Source organism: Rhipicephalus sanguineus, chromosome 1 (assembly GCF_013339695.2).
Source record: "Rhipicephalus sanguineus isolate Rsan-2018 chromosome 1, BIME_Rsan_1.4, whole genome shotgun sequence".
Lineage (NCBI taxonomy): Eukaryota > Metazoa > Arthropoda > Arachnida > Ixodida > Ixodidae > Rhipicephalus > Rhipicephalus sanguineus.
In genome coordinates, this window is record NC_051176.1 from 265,252,694 (window position 1) to 265,275,637 (window position 22,944).

Below are 22,944 nucleotides of genomic sequence, written 5' to 3' on the forward strand. Positions count from 1 at the left end.
CTCCTTTCAGACCGGCTACATTGACATTGTCTGAACGTCTACATTGTCTGCGCGTCGGCATTGTTTGCGCGTTCTGCGCCACCACTCCACCAATCTCTGTTTTGTAACGTCGACGGCTCTGGCCACCGCTGTGTTCGCCGTATCTCCTCGGAATCCCAGTGCCAGCGGGAAAGTGGTGCCCTCTCCGTGGCCCGGGCACAGGTCAGCGCAGCGGAGGACGAGGTGTTCTGTGGTCTCCTCCTCAACGCCGCATATTCGGCATATGGCCCGGGCCACGTCCACAGATGTGTCGAACCTGCGACGGTATGCCAATGTACGCAGAGCTCCTGCACGTGCCTCAAAAAGGAGTGCACTGCCACCGCTGTTATCATAAAGGGGCTCCGTGCCAATGTCAGCCTTGTGAGTGCGGTATGTGAGCAGTGTGGATTTATTTTCCATGGCACGCCGCCACTGCTCCGTCTCCTCCTCACACACCTGCGTCTTCACGGCATGGGCCCACTTGTACATCTTGTCCTCAATCACAGGTTTTGCAGAGAAGCCAAACTTTCTTTTCAGGTTGCCCAGGCGCCTGCACCACTGCGTTTGTGTGCCGGTTAGGCTCGCATATCTGAACAGTCGCCTGGGCCACCGTTCGTCGTCCATGAGTCGCAGGCGTCCTTCGTATGTAGCCTTACTTCTCGCCTCGCGCGCCTCAAATGAGGACCATCCCAGGTCACCCTGAATGGCCTCTATGGCGACACGCCCGTGGCATCCAAGGGCCATGCGGCCCACCTCCCGTTGGCCACGCTCCAGCCACTGCCTGGTTGTCGCACTGAGGCACAGTATGGCATTGGCAAATGTGAGGCCTGGGACGTGAACAGCCTTCCACAAGTCGCGGATGAGGAGGAAACGGTTGCATCCCCATAGGCTTTTCCGGCGCAGCACGTTTGCTGCTCTCTGCGAAGTCTTGCGCAGATTTTCTTCATGCAACCCCAACAAGTCACCAGAGGTGCTCAATACCACCCCGAGGTACCGATATTCAGTGGCCCATTGTATCTGATCTCCTCCTGGCAGGTATATGTCGGCAGTAGGGTAGGAGCCTGACAACTGTAGCGCAGCAGACTTCTTTGCATTGAAGGCCAGGTCCAGGTGGTACAGATGGGTCGCAGCGAGGGTGACCATTTGTTGCAGGTCCGTTGGGCTTTCGGCTAGCAAGACCAGGTCGTCAGCATAAACTAAACCCGGCAGCTTCCAAGTCACAGACATTCCATCGTACAGGTGGGTGAATGAGAAGCCGATACTGGATGCTAGGAGCTTATGTTCCAGTCCAGAGACATAAATCATGTATAGCAGGGGTGAGAGAGGGCAGCCCTGCTTAAGACCCCGTGTTACCATTACTGGTCTGGACTGGGCTCCGTCAAAGCACGCTATAACCGAATTATCTTTGTACAGCCGTCGCATAAGGCCGACCCACACTTCTGACATTCCGACATCTGCCATTCGTTGGAATAGGGATTCATGTGGGACACTGTCGTATGCCTTAGCTACGTCAAGAAAGCAACCATACAGGTTTCTGGACTCCTTGCGAGCCATTGCTATGGTTTGCATCAGCACAAAGAGGTTGTCTTCCAGCCGTCGGTCAGCTCGGAACCCGTTCTGCAAGTCTGTGAGCACGTTGTTGTTCTCTGCCCAACCGCTCATCCAGGCCTTCAATACCTGTGCAAAGACACGGTATAAGACGCTTGTTACAGTCAGAGGCCTGTAGTCTCGGAGAAGCCCGGCATCCCCGCCTTTCTTTCTCACCAGGCACACCCTTCCTGTTCGCCAGGCTGTAGGGACTGTGTCACCCGCCACAATGCCAGAGAAGATGTCGGCAAGGTGATCTCGGGCAGCATCCCCCAGGTGCTTTACAATACCGGCGGGTATGCCATCGAGTCCTTTGGCCGTGTGTGCATAAATGCGTGAGATTGCCCTGTCCACCGCTCTTCGTGTCACTTTCCATTTCATGATCTCATTTTTCGGGCAGGGGATGTTTGCTTCATTCTCCTCTGCGGACACGCATGCTGACTGTGCGGGTTGGTACAGACGATGCATATGTTCTGTAAGATGTTCCGAAAGATCACACACAGCCAACTCCGTCTCCTCGCTCCGAATCCGCGGCATGGCTGTCCTCCTGTCAAGCGATGACACATATGTCCAAAACCGCCGGGAACCGTTTCGCCTGTCTTCAGATAAGGCTTTCAGCTGCTTGCCATTGTGGTCGGCAATCTTGCGTTGCACTATTGCCTGCATAGCTCTTTTGCAGTCCAGGTACCTCTGCCACAGCTCTGCACATTCGTGTGGCAGGAGTGTCCTTACCGCTTTTCTGTGTAGGCGATTCGCCTCCCGTCGAGCACTTAGTGCCATCTGGACCTCCTTGTCCCACCATGGCTTCCGACGCACCCCCCCACGGGAGTTAACGCATACTTCATGTGCTTCCATTATCTGTCGCAGGGCTTCTACATACTGGTCATAAGAAGGCGACTCCAGGTTCATGAGCCTGCCTTCAAACTCTTGAGCGATGTCTTCATATGTCTCTTCCGGTAGGTAGCGTGCGGCCGGCTCACGACAGTCTGTCCGTTTTTGGCGCCATGTGGAAGTCGAGAAGGTCAATTTGATTCGGTTATGATCACTTCCCACACTGAACTTCCCATCCTCGTCTATTGTGATTGATGTAACGTGGCGGGACAGCTTTGGCGATATAAGTACATAGTCAATGCATGAGTGGCTGTTCCTAGCACACCATGTGAATTCACCCTCGCAGTCAGAGCGAAGGTTGGCTATTTCCAAGTTTAGTTCACGTGCTGTCAGTTCCACCAGGTCTCCATTAAAATCCTGGAACCCGTCCAGTGCCTGCAGATGGCCATTGAAGTCGCCCATGAGTAGAACTTCTCTGTCAGCTGCCCATCGTTGTACATCTGTTGACACACATTTCATAATTCGAGCATTTCCATCATGCTGTCCATTGCTCACTGCGAGGTAAACCACACCTACTATCACGGGAATCCCTAGGATGCTGCCACGGAGCCACATGTGTTCCGTGCATGGGCAGGTCAATCTTTCCCACATCGCACCGGACCGCCACAGGATACCTATTCCCCCACCTTTGCGTGCATTCCCTTCGCGGTTGGAGCCTGACCATTCCCAGTTTGGATGTACTGGGGGTTCCTCCAGCCCACGAAGGTGCGTCTCTGTTAGCGCATAAAGTTCCATTCTTTCACTGTCTAGCATCGCATATAGCTCTTCCCACTTGCTCGGCTTTCTTGCGCCATGTACATTGAGAAGACCCACGTTGGTTTCCCTTACACGTATGCCACGGTGGTGGCGGCGACGGTTTACATGTTTTACTCTTGACTGGAAAGACGAGGGGGCTTTCTGCGCTTCACCTGGTCCTGGTTCCCTGCTATCTGTAGCATCGCCTGTCCGAGGGCTGTCATAAGCGGTGCCAGGGGGTGCGAGTACCGGCTTGTCCGTGTCCGTCGTACTGTAGGTCCAACCGGCTGAAGTCCTAAAAAAACACAAAGCCTATGTCCCAGGCGTGTGCCCAGCTCCTCAGCAGCGCCGACCTTGTAGAGCAAGCTGTGTACCCCACCTGTCGGCGCTCGCGTGGTGCTTACAAACTCCACCTGTTGGCCCAGCTCATCGCAGATTTTCCTAAGCTTCTCGTTCCACAGCTTGCATTTTTTCTGCATTACGTCATTACAATGTTCCGGTTCAGGGACACCGTACACAATGAAGCGATGCTTATTGGCTCTCTCCTGCCACGTCTGCATCCTGGACTTGAGCTCCTGTATTGGGATATCTGGGGAGGTATCATTGTCCACGATATCGCTGCTTCCGCAATGTACGACCACAACTGCCTCTGGTGCGCTCCAAATGTCCACCGCAGCATCCATTTCAGCCATCACCTTCTGGAGGGTGGCATCTTTCCATGTGCGGAACTGAACAAGTCTGTTCCACTTCACAGTGCGTAGAGTGGTGTACCTCATTCTGAAGGCATTCCTGTCTCCATATATGAACGCACACCGACTTTTGTTCAGCGGCTCTCCGAAGCGCTCCTGTTTGGGCTCCTCTTTGTTGAAGGATCCCGTTTCTCTCGAGCTCTTGCCTAGCTTCTTACGCTTTTTGTTTCCCAAGGTGGGCCTCCACCCCTGGACCTCCAATGCACATTCGTCATCCAGTTGGCTGCGCTCTTCCTCTCTCGGTTCGAGTGACCCTGAGCGGCTTCCCGGGGCTGCCTGGTTAGGCACTTTGTCCTGTGCGCGAGGTTCCTTCTCTTCCTTCTGGGGCAAACGTGACGTCCCGTTGTTGTCCGTTGCAGCATGAGGCGACCCTTCTGGCTTTTCGGTCTGGGACCCTTCCGTCGCGCTCTTTAGGTCATCAAGCTGCGTCTGCAGCTGAGAAACGCGCGCCTGGAGTTCTTCGCGCATGCGGGTCTCCCGGCCCAGCTGAGAAAGAGCGTCGTTCAGCCTTGTCTCTGTATTCTCCAGCTGCAACATACACTCCTCTTTATGCTGCCGCATCAACTGCGCGAACTCCTCTCGCAGGACGTTCAGCCGCACGCACTGCTTGCAGTCATAATGTGCTGTCGCGCTTGCCTCCTCTACAGATTCAAAAGGCGTGTCCTCAATGTCGATCCACACATCGCAGCTTGTACACGCCACCCAGCTGTCTCTCTTGTTGCTGGCTTCAGCGGACGGGCTTCGTTTGGCTCGCGTTCTGCCCATGCTGCGGTTCTTGGTCACCTTTAGTGCTCAAATATCCCGCTTCCGCGCACCGCCCCGATCGCCACGATCAAAGTCACTCTGCTGGCGCCATCTGTGATCTGCCTCGAGAAGTAGCTTGTTACCGATGGGTCAGTTGGCTAGGCCTACCCATCGCCGGCACCGTAAGTTGTACACTATCCGACGGGGACAGCAGAGAGAGCCTTACGAGACGCACCTCGCACACAGCCCAACACACCGCACAGCACTTCACGTGAATCGCGGGCGAAATCACGCACACATCATTCAAGACGTTACAAAAAATGCACACAACGCACACAACGCACAACTGCGCACACTCTTCGCCGTGCAAGTTTCTGCCAAGCGCCGCCTAGAGGGCGCCATCAACAAGACAAAAAAAAAAAAAAAGAAAAAGAATGAGGCGAAACGCTCGCGCGCGTCTACGCTGCTTTTGACACTGTGAAACGCCAATGTTCCAAAAAAGGAACATCCGCATAAAATTCTCGAAGCTGAAAACTAGATTGTCTTTGTTATTTTTTTATTTTTTGCCGCGTAATCCCGAACCATTTGCCGATATTTTAGTTCTGCTTTGCTCACTGCAACATTACTTTTTCCTGCGGAATAATGCAACAAACATCTGGTGGTCAAGGAGCGCAAAATATGCCTGTTTTTAAACATTTATCTAATAATTCTCCGTAGGTTCATAATAGAAATTAAAATTGCTACGTTTTTCACAAGCATCAATGAGTATGCCAAAACAAAAATTTTTATTATCCGATATATTGGAGAGGAAATAAAAAATGAGGTTTCGTATGTTCCAATTTTGGAACATTGGCAAGTAAAAGGTTAATGTGCAACTAAATTTACATACACTGGCCTCTAGCTTTTAGTCTCCATTGAAAAGAGACCTCTGCAGCCGGGATCGAACCTGTCTCTTTTGGATCAGCAGCAGAGCACTAACCACTGCACCAACATGGCGGCTAATGTTCACTTACAAGTGAATCTGCATTACAAAGGCAGTGGCATAACTAAACATGCATCTTTACGTGCTAGCCTAAACGTTTAAGTGTTGGTGACTGCATCAGTTTTTCGCAAGAATGACGAGGTTTAAACTACTTGGCCAATTTGACAGCTTTCCGAAGGCCTTAATTTGGCTTCCTGCAGTGAACTATGTGGGGGAAGAATGGTGAGAATAGTAGAGCGACAGACTGTTTGCAACATTCCAGCAGATACTTCCACTGTAGCTTATCTCCGCATCATTCATGCATTACTGCAAATTTTAGTGGCAGATTCTTGGGAACAGAGCATAAGTGCTAGAAGTGTCCCTTTATTTCAGTTGTAAATGCCACGAACTGTCCTGTATGGATCAGTTCATTTATTTGACAAAAAGCATGCAAATTACTGAATTTCTGGACTGTCACTGGCTTTGAGATATGTCCTTTCAAACTGCTAAATACATTTGGCAACAGTGTGGAAAGATCGTATTTCATCTTGCATGGCCCATATCTGATGGCATTGACCTGATAATCAGTACCAACACGCCTCAACAATACATATTAACTGCAACTTGTCTTATAAACCTCCAATTAAAGCTAGATTTTAACATACATTAGTGCAGTTTTCCAATGATGTCTGCCATCACTCACATGTTCCGGCAAGAAATTTTTGCAAAACACCGTAATCTCACAATATACTGAAATAGTAAACAATTGTGAACTATGCACAATTGGGAAAAGGACAATACAAAAGAAGACAAAACAAATTGAGCACAGTTTGCGCTGGTTCACTTTTCTTCCCTCTAGTGTTGTGCTTTTTCCAATTGTGTGCAGTTCACAATTGTTTACTAGAATGCACCCACTAGCACCTCAAGATGTTCAAATTCACTGAAATATCGCAATTATGTTTTTAAAGGGCCCCTCACCAGGCCACATAGCAAATTTTAGTTAGACGCTGGAAGTTGTGTGCCGAATGAAGAGCAGTATGCCGTAAAGATGTTTCAAATCGGTTCATTACGAGCTGAGAAAAACAATTTGTAGCGGCGCGAAACCATGATGCGAGGAGGAGAGTTTCAAACCCTTGCCACTCGCCCCGTGTAGCCTTAGCAAGCCAAATCCCTTCCCTGCCCCCTTCACTTGAACATACTCATGAACAAGTCATGCGCATGCATGGTCACGTGCGCATGACGTGCCCAAGCCAGCCCAAGCACGCGAACGGCGTTGCACAGCCGCTGCTTTTTTTGTGTAGCGGCTGTGGGCGTTGTGTAGGCGTTCTCTGTGGTGTACTGCCCGTGGCAGCTGCATGCCATGGCAGCTGCATGCCATTACGCACGTGCACGGTGCTGTGCACCAATGGTTGCGATGTCAAGTGTGCCAGCAGCGGAGGCAGTGTGCGTGCTTCCCTTTCTCCATTTCTCCTTTACATGCCACTCCCTGGTAGCATTGTTTGCCGTTTATTGGCCTTAGGGACAGTAGCGGGAGTGAAGATTGCCGACGTGGTTGGAACGCCTGCTTGCAGCTGGTTAAACGGCACGGCTGCTAGACTGCAGCTTGTGAAAACTCGTTACGTTCATTATGCTCAGTCAGTTTCTGACTAAACAATTTCAGCACCCACACTTTCAAGTGGGCTGTAAATCTCCGCGGCAAAAGTTTTGATCAGTATCCCTTTAAATGACCTGTGCCGCACCTCAAAGCCAGATCTTTTTGCTTATGTGCAGCAATTGCAGTTTCAGACGATTGCTTGGCATGTTTGTTTATGATAGTTTCCAGGTTTCATTACAAAACAAGACCACTAAAGAAAGTGCAGACAGCATAGTGCCTGCGCTGCAGATGAGTTTTCACTTATGGTCTGTTAAGCACCAAAACTTGGTGTTGGCAATTTGTGCTTACCCTTATGACGCAAGTGGTTGATGTTATTTCAGACCGCTCAGCCTGCAAAGTGCATTTGGGTGCACCAAATATAAACATGCACAAAGACAGAGGAGTTATGCATTTTTCTTTTCAGACAACACTTGAAGTTATGTGTACAGACAGTTTTAATGCAAACAAGATCACAGGCAGTGTGGAAACACAGCACGCACAGCGGCCATAAAAATACACATCTTTAAAGCGACACATGTAAATTATCTTTGCAAGAGCCAACCTTCAATTAAGTTGCGACCAACATTGTAATGCACAGCCTGAAAAACTGATGAAATCAGGAGTGGCACATCTTTGGAGAGAACACACAATGCTAGGAAAAGGTTTCACGAGAGGGCAGGAAAGGACCACTTTGTACCAGCACTACAAAGGGTGCACAGAAGGCTGTAATTAAGCTTGCAAATTTTGGGTTCACATTACATGTGCGCAGTAGTTTCAATATCAATAGCCACTTGCACCTGTTGGTTGGTGAACACAGCCAGGGACTCCAAAGTTGTGCAAAACTGCCTATTATGATATGTCGTACCAAGATACAGCCCCAATGGCAGGTAGGGAGGAAGGGAAGCAAGCCACATTTCAATAGAAGCCACAATCTTGATTGACCACATGCTACAACATCCCAAAAATATGTAATCAATGGAAAAGAAACTGCACATTTAAGTGTCAACAAGTGTTGGGAATCAAGACAACAAATAGACTCGCATAGATACTGTTTGAACAACACTGACAAAGCATAGGCCTTAAAGAGTTGCACGAAAAGGGAATGTCGTTCGAGCACAGATTGAAGACATGTTTAGGAGGAGCTGGGCTGGCAGTGCTAGTCCCAAACCCCTTCGCTTCAAAGCAGCTTCCAGACAAGATTGAAGTACACAAATTTCCTTTGACCACCATGCAATGTTTTCTTCACGCTCCTGAGCAGCCTGCAGCAACAACAGATGTCCGGGCCCCATGTTCGGCAAGCTGTTTAGCTTGCATCTGAAAAGAATGCAAAAGCAGGCTCTATACCATTTGTACATCAAACACCACTGGTCCGGTCAATAGGTCGGCAAAAAATGTGGAGCTACACCACTGGTCCGGTCAATAGGTCGGCAAAAAATGTGGAGCTCACTCAGACTCATGAAATATATTTGGCCCTTAGGCCTCACTTGGACTCACCCCACCAAAATTTTCAACTGGACACACTGACTCAGACTCACTAGAATTTTTCTCAACCGGACTCACTCTGACTCAAACTCCAAAATATATTCACTCTGACTCACTCAGACTCCAACTTGCGGCTCTATCTGAGAGAGAGTCTACTCTCATACTGTTAGCGTTTGATTAGCTTTTTCGACCATAGTGTCGATGCTTTTCAACACCAATTATCTCACATAATCGGTGCTCTACTTCGCACCTTTTGAACTCTTATTTTCAAACAAGAGTTATGAATGGTTGCAATCCAGTAAAAAAGTTTTTATTGAAAGAGATGACTCAAAATACTTTTATCAAGAACTTCCAGTGAAAGAATTTGCAGGGGGGAGGTCTGGCCTAATAGCCCTAGTGCAATAAGTTTTGCAGAGGATCCAGACAGTGCTTTGCAGAAGCTTTTTTGTTTTGCTTTGTGTACTCTGAACAGAGGATATTAATGTAGCTACCTCAATGCGCAGCCATACAGGCCAATATGTTTACATCTCGCACATATTCTGTAAGATCAGGCTGTCATTTTGTGCATTCATGTGCTTTATTATGTTTTGACATCTGTCGTGGACCAAATGAAATGAGTGACATAAGGGAAGAGCAGTAACAAAAGCTGCAATGCAGTGAAGTTGTGTTCATGTGGACACTTGAAAGATTGCTATAACTGTTGGGGTTATGTCCCAAAACCACAATTTGATTACGAGGGACGCTGTAGTGGAGGGTTCCAGAAATTTGACCACCTGCGGTTCTTTAACATGCACCTAAATCTAAGTACACTGGCCTCTCGCATTTCGCCTCCACTGAAATGCGGCTGCTGCAGCCGGGATTAGGTTCCACGACCTTCGGGTCAGCAGTCGCCATAACTACACCACCGTGGCGGTGTAGGATTGGTAGGAGGATGTCATTGAAATACCTTAGAACTTACTGGCATCACTGTCAAGGCTCTGGAAGGCAGCATAAGCATATGCATTAATTCTAAGAACTGCATACTAAAGAGATCTTCAGAATGTCCACAAGGACAAGGACACCCAGACATTGCAAGGATATATCCTAAGAGACCTTGTGTTGTCTAGGTAATGTGTTTGTGCAACCAAATCAGGCAAAGTAAGCATAGAAACACTAAGGAAGACTCACTGGCAGGAGGGGTCTGTTCCTCTTTAGCATCCTTCTCTGTATCCGTACTCTCACCTGAAGGCACAGGGGCCTTCCCATCCTTCGATTCCTTGTCTTTTCCCTTTGACTGAAGGTAGCAATACATATTTTTTTATAAATAGCATGCAGAAAAACAAACAAGGATATGCAGATCACATCTATGTACTAGCAAATGGACATTTTCCAACAGCGACGGTATTACCATGCATGCAAGATTGACATGCACTGCTACAAATAAAATGAAAACATGGATGCAATGCATGACAGTGGCAGTACAAATACATGCACTAGGGATGCACAAATAGAATTTTTGTATACTGATGTGCACGCAAGGGCACCTTTATATATTTTCAAGAAGTACAGCTAATGTTACAAAAAAATTAAATTAGAAAATTCGAAGAGTGCAAATATATTGTTCTCATAACAGTAGTTACACATGTAAAATGTGTATTGAAGCAAAAGTTTGACGTAGACATTCTGACAATGGCATGATTTCGGAACTTGTACTGCCACTTTGTGTATTAATAAAAATTCAGCTTAAGAATACATGGATGTATATGCATGTGTGAGGAAACGAATAAGCAGAGTGCTTGCTGCTGCTGCACCACAAGGCTTGTGACTAAGTGCGGCAACATTTGTAACTGAACAAGTGTAGCAGGCAAGATCTTTTCAGGTGAAAATTTACCAGCCAGAAAATTTACCAGTATCCCAACAAGCACATTAGGCATAGAGAACTACCCTAGTTCCCAGGCATTTAACCCTTTCTGGCTTAAAATGTCACTCAAAGATTACATTTTGTGCTTCTGATTGACAAAAGACAATAAAATGGATTACCAGTGTGCAGTTTTTGGCAATTAGTAACTAAGCTCTTCTCATGAAAAGCCACAAAAATAAAGCTACTGTGCTTCTTCAAACTTCATTTCAGTTTTAATGGTGTGAAGTATGGCCCCAAAATATCTGAATCATTTTTGTGACGCTCAAGTAACATGCTCCAAAGGTACCGCAAATTGCTAACCCCAGCACGACCCGACATATGGGTATCTGCAAAATATCGGGGTGAACCACATTAATCCGAATTAAAAGATTATGGTCTTGGTGCTTGTTTTTCTACATGTCTGATATATGTTATAAAGTGTTAAGATTATTGTGCAAATTATTGGATCAAAAAGGGCTAACAGAAGGAAAGTAGTTGTAACATAAAGGAGATATTAAATCAGTCATTTAGCTCAGCTGCAGTACAACTTGCACAGCAAAACAGTAATGGAAGAGGTGAAATTTTGAAGTTCCGCGGGTCTATAAAGTTGGAGGTATGTGTCGCTAAGTATGAATGGATGAGTGTGCTAATGTACTCTAGCCAGCATAAAAACTTCATTGCACCAATATCTGTCACAAATCCTGAGCAGGATCACACTTGTTATCTTGTGAAGTACCTTTAGATGATTTCAGGCCATATCCACCTCACAAAGGTCTTGAAGGCATAGAAGTCAGTGTCTGCACAACCCCGCATACTACTTGCCGATTTCTGTTCGATTAGTAGAGTTTCACAAAGTACAAAATTCACAATAAATGCAGACTGATACAAGGAAAAAGGTTAGTGCTATGTTAGTAACCACTACCAGTCAGCATTACATGGGCATGCTCGTGTTAGTGAGGAGATGAGATAACTGACTTGTGCTCACTTTGAGACTAAAACGGCGTGGGTGTGCGTCAGGTGTGCCTACCTTCTCTGGCTGGGGTTTGGGCTTTGGTTCCAGGCTGGGGTTCAGTGTCAGCTTACCGACATTCTTATGGTCATGCATCTTCTGCATGGCCTCTGTCACCTGAAAGAGAAAGAAAAAAAAGTCAAGTAACTCGCAAACAAGCTAACTCGCAATCAATCAAGAATCACTTCCCCATTGGGCAGTAGTGAATGTGCAGAGCTTCCGACACTGTACAAGGCAACTCGGACAATGAGCAAATTTGAACTCTTCGCTCGCTTATATAAGGCGGCCAGGGTACGCCTTCACATACTGTAAATGCTTTTGATTGATCAGATTCTTTGTGTTTCTTTATAAAGAGATTTTGCTTTGTTTACAATAATGGCGTTTACTCCTCAGCAAATGCTTATGAGTTTGCTTACTGAGCCACTTCTGCTAGTTCAGTGAACAGAAAGTGCGACCAAAATGCTGCCGCTATCTCTGTTCAGCAAGTAGTGTCTAATTTAATTGCCATTTCCGTTTTGACAAGTCAGTTCAAGGTTATTTCTAAGTGCATAAAAGTATGGCTAGGAGATTTGGCTGACATACACTTTGCTTCAAGTGAGTCTTGCCCACTTACATCCTTTGTGCACAAGATAAAACCTGCCTTGCACATTCTGTCGAGTGCTTACAACCTTTTAGCAGTGCAAGCAAGAGGAGTTTCCAAATACTGTCAAATGCTGAAAGGGGACAATAAATGTAACATGGGACCTCCATATGGGCAGTAGGAATGGAAAATCCATGTGCAAGCAGCATAACTGCTTTTTCAACGAATTCCAACTTTGCATCACAATTGTCTTCATAAACATCCAGTTTTTCAAAAAATATTGTCAAATTTTATAAACACAGATGTTATAAATGCACTTTCATCTAAAAGAACATTTCAGATGGCACAAAGCTTTGTTGGGCTTTACTATAGTACAGCCATATGCAAAAACCCTGGTGGAAGTGGGCTCAGAAGTTGCTAATGTATGTAGCCAAATGTGCGTTCGTGAATAGAAATTGACTCATTTTCGACTCACTGTTAATTTGGGCCTTTTAGCTATTGCTTAGGTGTAAGCTTGTCAGATAGGTTGCACTTTTACTGAAAAATCCTCATGCAAAAAACATGTTCAGATACAGGAGGGCACATCTGCGACATTCCTGCTCACTTGAGGCAGCAGAATGAACTAATGGTGCTCACTGAAATTTTTCAAAGCACAATCTACAAATGTCAGTGCCATGCATGCTTTTACAAAAGCAAGTAGTTGCATAACTTGAAGGTACCAGAGCAATAGTATGCAGTTGGTACTGCAATTTGTAAGAATATTCAGTGATGTGTGAACATTAAGATGGACAAAATAGAGCAGGCAAAACTGGACAAATGTGAGAATGTTCTGCAACGGTTCAAGTATGCAGGGCATACCAGCTAACGCAGGCTAAGCTATATTAAAATATGGGCTATGACATGAGGATAGCTACCAGCAATTTGTTTGCAGCTGTCTCAGCAAATAACTAAAAATACTAAAGACACTAGGGAGCTACATTAATGCAAACAATTGAGCAAATGGCACCGCAACCACTCCTGATATAAAACAGATTGAAATCAAATATTAAACGATACGCACATTAATGGTGCAATACTAGTTTCACACTAGGGAACCAAAGAGAACACGTACGTCTTCAAAAGCCCAGGAAGAATCCACGACAGGAGTAATTTTTTTTTGTTCGTAGAGGGAGAACACCTTCGAAACGACTCCCTTGACGTAGTCATGCATGCCTTGCTGGTAGAGAAGATGACGCAGGTTGAATCCAGAGATCACCTTGCTCTCTTCATAAAGCTTGATGGGGCTTACTTTGTCAACCTGCCACCACTGCAGAAGGAAATTGGAAATTGAACCATTTGACTAGGTGTCTTTTATAGCATAAACTGAAGTGTGAGCTTTCCTTGCTGTTGCCATCCTTAAAGGCCAACTCCGGCGATTTTTCGGGGTCATTGGATCTCAATAAAATTCACTGGGTGCGTTCCTTTGCGCGTTTCCGTAATTTATACCAAATTACAGGTTGGAGAGATACGCAGACTCTTTACCAATTAATTTTATAGATTGCCCCGACTCTCCCAACTGGCTTCCCACAATTATTGGCAACATTGTGTGTGTGACATAATTTACGGCAAAGCGACGGAAGTGACGGAACTGAAGTGCCACTACATCGTCTGCTGTCCACAAGGCAGTGTGTGTTTGGCCAACGCTTCCTTGGTTCGGCGTGCGAACATCTGTTGCTTGTGGGCCTGCGTGCGATGGGTGGCAAGTGGTGTTGCGTTGTGGCTGCACACCATTCCCCGTATGATTACCTGAACACTCACGAAACACTCGCAGCTAACGATTACCTTTCGTTTCGATATTAGATTGTTTTAGCTAGCAGTGCCAGTTTGCCGCACGTACACTGCAGTAATACCGTACCGGCTGAAGAGTGCACATGCGTGAACGTTGCCGTACGGAAACATTTACCGTAACGTAAACAAGGTCCACCGTGACCGGGACTATTCGTGTACCGTAAGCTGCGCGTCGTGCGAAAGGTTGTTCGTACTTGGCTTATATTTATTTTGATCGACCTCACCGGCGCGTTGTCAAACGCCGATATCCACAAACGTATGTACTCTTCCCAATGCATTGTTAAAAAGTTTTAGTTAGTCCGCAAACTTCGACGTTAGCCCTACACCCGATCACGGCAGCCACAAAATTCAGCCTGCTTCAGCCACCTGGACAGGTGGCGCCATCTGGAATTGGAATGCGCAACCAGGCATGCACATGGCTAAACAGGCATGTTTTACTTCATCGTAGAGGAATGGCTTTTGTAATTGGCCTCCAAATGCGCCTTAATCGCAGCTGTCATTGTGCGAAAGCTTCGAGGAGCATATGCACGCGGCAAGGCGAGTGTTGGTACGGCTGTCACGGCGTGGTCACCTTTCTACTGAGCGTCTGCTTTTCGCCGCTCTCGCAGATTTCATACTCCCCGCTGGAGGAACCGGCATGCTTTGCGCAATTTCCGGTTAACAAGTTTTAAGTCACACGAAGACAGACTGCTTGGTTGGGTTTCGGTGTGGCGCTTTTTTGCTGATTTGAAATTATTGTGCAATTTGTCGCGTATTTCTACTATCGGGCCCGTGACTGGAGCGTCTCAGGAACATAGAAGCATCATTACTTTGACATGGTCAAAAAATCGCCGGAGTTGGCCTTTAAGTACAAGAAACTCCTATGCACCAGTTTTTATGCTTAATGGAATATGAAATGGCAATAATTAAAGGTACAGGGAGAAAAAATAGTAAAAACTTGTTTTATGGTTTCCATTGCTCTGATTTGGGCTGCTTAGAGTCCTTGCTGCTGTAATTCTAAACCATTTAAGCAGAAACACTGCAATCCCCAGACAAAGCCTTTTATGAAATATTTTTTCAATGTTCAGCAGCAATAAAGATTACAGAAATCTTTAGAGAGAACATCCAGTGCCTATCATAACCAGCAGTCTTATCGTAACAGCAACTACAAAGACTTGTCAGTTTGACCTTGATCACTGTATAAATTTTGGCCAGTTTTTATATCCAGCATCACTCAATGTAATGGCATGCCACCACCCCACCACCCAGCAAAAGAAAAAAAAACTACTGTGACATTTCACACACTAAAGTTCTTTGCTGTAAATTGCATGGTGTTCGCACCTACTACACCAAGTGACACTGGTTTGAACACCAGATCCCATGTGTGCTCATTTCTTCAGATGTGGATTGTAGTCACATTTTTTTAAAGTACAGCAAGAATCAAGGGGTGAAAAGGTGGAGTAAGGAGAATGAAATGAGGGAGGGACAAAGGAAGGCTTGACAATGACGGCAGGGGGAACAAATGGATGTATTGATGTTAGAGAAAACATGCTTGAATTTACAGGTGAGCAGGTACTGCCAATTTTTTATACATGGTACTTTAAAAAGAATGCAGGAACTGTGCATGTGGCCTTGGAACTAGGAAAGCAGAATGGGACATGTTTACTCGTGCTGTAATGTTAAACTGGGTGTTACAGTAATTTGTAAACAACACACAAGTTCACTGTACTCCAATCAACAGGTATAAATGTTCCAGAGAAAGCTCTTGAGTTCACTTGCTACAGTAAGGACAAGTACAACCAGTAACCCTTAGGAATTTAAAAGTTTTGCATGTGTATTCCTGCTTATGTACGAAGTAGCCTGCAGGCAGCACTTACTAATTTATTGCCAAACCCTGTTTTAACATTTCAGCAGGTATAAGCATGTCCCATCCTCCTTTCCAATCGAAATATGCACAAAGGGCTGCCCCTTCAGAAGTTTGGAATTAAGAATGCTCCACAACTAGGCCAAAGAGTGTTGCTGTTTGAGCAGAAGTAGAAGCCGAAATATGTGCATCGAGATAATGTGCAAGTTCATGGGAGCTTAACATATTGTAGGGTAATGCATGAGCTATGTGATAGCACAGTGGAGGGATGTACATGGATTTGACCACCTGGGGTTGGAGCACACCAAGTGCAGAACACCTGCTTTTGCATTCCTCCCCAGCGATGCTTTAAACCTGCAGGCTATTGCTAAGCAGCGGGATACCATAGACTGAGCCACCAGGAGAAAGTTTGGCAACATGTGTAAACTCACTGGAAAGTACAGCACACCTGAACACTGATCTACAGGAGGCATTACCCTGAGACCAAATGTAGATTCTACACAGGAGCAAGTTAAACTGATTTTGTAGTGCACAGGGTCTTGGATTTAGCTTTCACATGCTCAGCTAATTTTCATGCAAGGGGAGGTGAGGAGGAGATGCATGGTGAAAGGGTGCAAGAAAGAGAATAGGTTAATAAAATATCTGCAGTTTAGTACACTAAAGAAAGTCAAACTGAGAACAAGGCATTAGGGGGGAGGGGTCAAATAATGTCAGCATGGGACTCTTAGCACACACTTAAAGCAGTGCGAAAGTGTGAACTCTGCCCTCAATGGAATGCAGCCATCACATTTATCTGTCTAACTAGTTCTTAATCTTAGCACCAGAACTCCACAGCCACCGAGCCATCCTTCAACTTTCTTTCCAGTTTCTTTAGACATAATTGGCACATCACAGATATAAAGTAACAGTGATGCAGAAGCAACATTAATTATCACAAAATGTTCACCTTAAAATATGCAACATTACGTTCACACAATACTCATTGCTGCAATCTGATAAAAACGTAGAAACTCTTCACTACTAATTTCTAAGATAACTGGATAATGTGAAAAAGTGCAACATATGCAAGTACAGCTTACCGATTTGGCAAAACTGAAAAAGCTTTTTGTTTCTCCAGCAACAATACACGATGTTCCTGCAAAAGAGGATAATTTGAAGTATAGGAATCATTTCTAGTGTTTTAAGTGCCAAAAACCACGATATTATTGGGCACACGGTAGTTGGGGTCTCCGGATTAATATTGAGCCCCTGGGGATCCTTAACGTGCACCCAAATCTTAACAGGTGTGGGTCTACGAAAGGTAAATTATCGCAGCTGCTACTGGCTACCATGCAAGCATATTGTGCATACTGAGTGATAGTACTACTACGTAGCAATAAAACAATATTCAGAAATCATTAAAAGTTAAGCAGCAATATGTATTTCACACCACTTCTCTACACAAAGGTTGGCAGACTAGCATTGTCCTTTTGTGCAATCAAATGTGGCACTGACTGGCACTACAGTGACACCAGCTGGGGGACTGCTTTGTCTGCTACACTCTGGCTAGAATGGCTGCATTTTCATTCATTTGCTTGTGTTCTGCAAGGCTGTCGAATAAAAAAAAAACTGTTCTCTGGTGAAAAAATCACCAGAGTTGGACTTTAAGTCAGTCTCCATGGTGACTGTGTGAACAGCTGTTCACACAGTCACCATGGAGACTGAGTGAAGGTTCACTTTGTTCCAAGAATACCAGTGAAAGTTCAGTTCCAGCCAAAATTTCAGCTCTGGCAGGGTTTTCACTTCAGATTTGGTTTGGCACCCTCATTCTGACAATGTGCTAGAATGCCATGGCTGACTCCAATTCTTTTTAGCATTAATTATCAATGCCTGCATTAGGAGGATGACAAAATACATATCTACCACATGATAACAGCCACAATAGAGTTTTTTTACTCATTAAAGTTTCGACTGACTGATCACAGCCATTGCAGCCAAGAGTCTGCGTAGAACTGAAGACTAGGTAAGCTCAATGTCAAGGCCAATTCACAGAACTTTGCACTCAATAAAGTGGCAATAGAGTTTGACGAGAATTTTACATTATAAATGTCATGCATACTCACTTGGTGTTGCAAATAAAATTGAACATTCACCCCATACTCTATCATGTGTTGCATTGCAATTTTTGAGCAAGCGTTAAATAATTTTGTTACGAGTAAATTGATTGCTTTCCAATAAAAAAATTTAATATTTATGTTGTCATTAGTTACCAATGTACTTTCAAACTGAAAACCACTTGAACATTGTTGCTCCTGCACACATTTCAGTTTGTTTAGTGTTCCAGATACTTATTTGGTCTGGTAGCAGCAAACCAAAACTTGTTTTCACTGTATTTTGTATCACACATTTAAATTTGTAATGAAAATAAGCAAAGGCTCTCTCCTGTTCTTAGTTTTATGCTTATTTTTCTGTGTTAATCTCCCCTCACAAATAATGCCAGCTGCCCTAGCAGGAGCAAAGAAAGGAAAGTCATGTTACTCTGAGCAGATTAACATGCAGGTGCCCAGTCCAGCTCAGTCATGGCAGAATTACCGTATTTATTTTAATATAGGTCGACCTTTTTTTCCCAAAAATGTTGCCCATAATCAGCTATCGACCTATATTCGTGACCAAAGAATCTCGACCTATATTCGCGATCAAAGCGACCAAAAGCACCGCACCTATGGCGTTCAACTGCCGCGCCTGCTGTTCTTCAAGCAGTTCCTGCTACATACGCACATTATATACCATAAAATCTGGTATAAAAACCGTACCCGTTCGTTTTTTCCGACTAAGTAACTAAGAAAAAAAAAGTTATTTGTGCAATAGCTGCACACCGCCTTTTCAAAGCCCCCGCGAAATGCAGCCGCTCCGCCATGTTTGCGCTGGAACCCGTGATTTCCCTAGGTAGGCCGTGAAGTCCCTAACCCCCTAGCTGTGCTGCCTGCCGACGCGCAGCCGCACTGGCACTGGCCTAAGGCCTCACTCTTTGTTGTTTGATCTGACGTGACGGTTCGCATTTGCAAATGCGCGGTTGCGACGGTGTCACGTCGGTAGAGCTACACAGCTGACTTCAAGCGTCAAGTGATACTTTTTGCCGAGAATTCCAGCAATTGTGCAGCTCAGCGCGAGTTCGACGTAAAAGTTGATTAGGGGTTGGCGGAAGCAGCGGGACCGACTGTTCGCGTGCAATGGATAGAGTCGTGCTTTTCGCGGCCCAGCAACTGGCAGGCATGACGCTCTTGAAAAAGAACTGAGGCTCCGGGCGTCAAGGAGGCCCTGCAGAAGGCCAACAGACCTGGTCGTCATACCGCTAGGTATGACGTCCCGGCTACATTAAGGACCGGGTGGCGAAGAGTTACAAAGAGTGGCTTGAAGGAGGATGCTGCAATGACACCGACGGGACGCCGCGAGAAGGGCTTCCCTCAATGAAGTTGCGACGTGGGTGAAGGACGCGCGGAAAGACTTGCCAGCGGAAATTATCGTGACTGGCTTTAAAAAGTGCTGCATTTCCAACGCAATCGATGGCAGCGAAGTCGACGTCATTTGGGATGCCGAGGATGCCTGCGAAGAATCCGACAACCTTCCTTGCACATCTGACGAACATGACACTCCCGGCAGCGACTAGGGCGCTAAGTTAATTGCAAATAAAGGTGTGCTATGTTTCAATTTTCCCGTTTCTAAAAAAAAAACATGGGTCGACCTATTTTCGAATATTTTTTTTTATTTCTCGTAGAGTGCTATAAGTAGGGGTCGACCTATATTCGTGCCCGACCTATTTTCGAATAAATACAGTAATTGGCTAAGTTACCTTGTGAAGGCAAGCACTGGAGCACAATGCTACGCATCTTTGCTCTTCCCACTAATTTTGCCTACTCTTTATCCAGCACAACCCAGACTACATAACCATTGCAAACCTGTGAATGGGTAATCAGTGGTAACAATGTAGGAACAGTCCTTCGATGAGATTTTGGCGGTATTGAAACCAACCCCTGAAGTTCAGTGGACAAGTAGCAACTTCCAGTGGCAAGTGAAGCATGCGAGAGGAAGCAAGGAAGAGAAGGGCAGGGATGTCGAATGATAAACCTGGGATCTGACCCACAGCCACACCAGTGCCAATTCCTCATGCTTTTTGAGCAGTTTTCACCTGCATTATGCCTCACCATGGAAAGCTGCTGATCTATCATTTAATGCTGCGTTGCAGCAAAATACCACATTCTGCTGTAATGACACTTAAGCGCTATTTATTTAGTACACTGCAGCCACCACTATTCAGTATGGCATCATGTGTCTTTCGTGATATGCTTGCTGCTATGTAGCAGCAAAATTGAAATGTCTGGAGCATAACACATGGAGGGCACACTGATACAGTTTAGACGCTGCAGTTGAAAAAAAAAGGACTGGCAAGTTATTGCAAGTATGCCACAATCATGGACCATGTACCATGGACCACAACCATCGACCATGTACTGCAAGTGAACCACAACCATGTGCCACACACACAAGAGGGCACCACTAAGACCTCTGGGCTAATCAGCTAAAGTAAGAAGAGAACATGAAGTTATTTTCAGTGAACATGCTTATGATTTTATGACCCCAACCAATAGCAAGTCAGCAAATGTACAGTAGTATATCTCATGACTAAATCAGCTTTGCAGAATTTGGAAGCTGTCACACACCATAGAGAATGTATCTTCCCAAGGGCTTCAGCAGACTGTAGCCTTTCTTGCAATCTTCACCACAAAGGCAGTCCAGGACTAGATCCACTCCATCTGGGGAGATCCTGCACAGAGGCCAAAATGTTTCAGTAAACAGAATGGGATTAGTGTGCATGCTCTTGCCTGAAGCAGGAGGTTCACAAAGGCTCATGCCATATTTCCACATGGACAATGGTCAATTTCCTAATACATTACAGTTGTGCTCCAGTGCAGCCGAGGCCCACAATACAATTATGGGACACACCATAGTATGGAATTACGAAGGGATTCTGACCACCTTTAAAGGGACCCAGCAATATTTTTTCAGCATGGTCAGAAAGCACTGCTGATCGGTAGTAGAGGCTCCTGAGAACATGCAAGCCGAACATTAAAGTGCAGCATGCGGCCTGGAATTTACAATTCTCAAAGTCAGCTAGAAATCGTTCCCTCTTCAAGTCCACTGCCATTGACCGATTTCAGCATGATGAGTTGCATAGTTACCGTGGCCGCCACGTGCCCGTGCACACGCTCATGATCACACCGAAAGCAAGCCACGCGTTCAAAGAAAAAATGAAAAGAAAGTGCTCAAGGTCATGACTCTCGCTGACTTAGGGATACATCTTGGCCCCCCTTGTCATACCCCTCACTGCGTAGCTTCCAGCGCACTGGCTGGTGCAAAAAGAGAAAGTGCTTAAAGCGTGTGGCAAATCCCTGTAACTGCATTCGTACTTGTGGAATTCTAAAAATTTTTGCGGCAGTCGATTCATGAGGCAATAAGCTCTTAATGGAGCCATTAGACATTTACTTGGAAAAGTGCTACAGGGACCTTTTAATGTGCACCTAAATCTAAGCACATGGATGTTTTAGATGCGAAGCATCTCTTACTCTGGGATGTCCCGCGGCCTTGGCGTCCGCACTCACTACGCATACGCAACTCTCCTCCCCTCTCTCCAACAGCTGCACGTTACTCTCTCCACTTCTCTCCCAGCAACTGCTTGCGCTTCTGCGTTCTTGCTTCTGCTCTTGCGGTGTATGCACTACTCTCCTCCTCTAGTCTCCTCTCCTTCAAGTGTGAATATAAAGCGGGTAGAGCGCTTCACACGTTCAGACGAGCGCTTCTTCTGTTGACTCCTCTGAAATGCGGGCTCGACATGCCGAAATTCTCTCCTGCGCAACACCGCGATAAGCGCCAGCGCGTCCCCTTCCCCCCTCCCTCTCTCCTCTCCTACGCTGCCCCCCTCTTGCGCGCCTGTCGACCGTGTTCCCCGCTTGCCCTGTGAGAATTAACGGCCAGGCTAGAGGGAAGACAATGCGCGTAGTGTTCCTCTTCGCGTTCCACTACGAGAGGTCGGTAGCATGCCCAATGAACGCCAACGGAACGCGATCGTGCTCCGGCTTCGCATCGCCTCATGGTCCCCTTTAGCGGGAGATGGTGTAATTTTTGCATTTTGCCCTCCATCAAAATGAGGTTGTGGTGGCCAGGAATCAAACCTGCATCCTCAAGCTTAGCAGCACAACAGCTTACCTACTAAGTCACCACAGCAGGCCTTGATAACCAAAAATCAGTGACCACATGCTTCAATAATTCTAGTGATATATAATGTTCAATCAGGATCGTAACAGGAATTTTAACTGCTCATAACACTGGATGAAGACTAACACTAAAGGCAAATATCAAGTTGATGTGCAATGTTAAAATATCCCATTTTAAAAAACATTGCAGCCATGGTTAAATGCCAAAAAAAAAACTTCATTTAAGAGAAAATAGTGTTTGAAGAGTCTGCAGCCATAGTATCCAAATCTCTAGGCTTGTGCAAATAGTAAATTTTAGGTTTGAAGCGAATTCAAAATTAATAGAGATTTGGTTGAATAACTTCAAACAGAATTCGAGTGGTACATATAACATATAAAGAAAAATGAGCACATTCGTCATAGCCCAACTAACCTGCACAATATTTTTTAAAATTGGAACAAGGCATCTTCAAATGTCATTTTTGGTTCTTGATTCAAAGTGCAAGCAAGTTTGAATAGTAGCAGACTTTGACTTTCGGTAGAATGCAAGTGATAACCTGTAAAATAAGTTACATTTCAAACTTTACTCTAATTAGAGCATATAAGCCGGTATAACAAGCTTTTGAACTTAAAAAATGATGAATCTATGTGAGGGTAACGTGTTCATTTAACCTCGCAGTGGGGCTTCGCGGCAATGTGGATTTCCCCAGGAAAAGTGTTTTCACGGCATAGCACTCCTGCGCTGCAGTAAAACCACCTTTACAGGGGGTTACACGCGG

The 22,944-nt window shown here is 45.7% G+C and overlaps 1 protein-coding gene across 2 annotated transcripts in view; it reads right to left on the minus strand.

Annotated features, from left to right (window-relative positions):
- Positions 1–7,755: 7,755 nt before the first annotated feature.
- LOC119378885 (synaptic vesicle membrane protein VAT-1 homolog-like) overlaps positions 7,756–22,944 on the minus strand; it is a 54,494-nt gene continuing 39,305 nt past the window's right edge. The window contains exons 5-10 of one of the 2 annotated variants that reach the window (XM_037647942.2): positions 20,636–20,739; positions 17,018–17,073; positions 13,380–13,574; positions 11,665–11,805; positions 9,968–10,073; positions 7,756–8,632 (exon numbers count right to left, since the gene is read on the minus strand). In XM_037647942.2, the coding sequence (XP_037503870.1) occupies positions 8,622–8,632; positions 9,968–10,073; positions 11,665–11,805; positions 13,380–13,574; positions 17,018–17,073; positions 20,636–20,739 (613 nt within the window). In that variant the 3' untranslated portion in view covers positions 7,756–8,621. The remainder of the gene's footprint in view (positions 8,633–9,967; positions 10,074–11,664; positions 11,806–13,379; positions 13,575–17,017; positions 17,074–20,635; positions 20,740–22,944) is intronic. The other variant, XM_037647943.2, reaches the window with a different exon arrangement.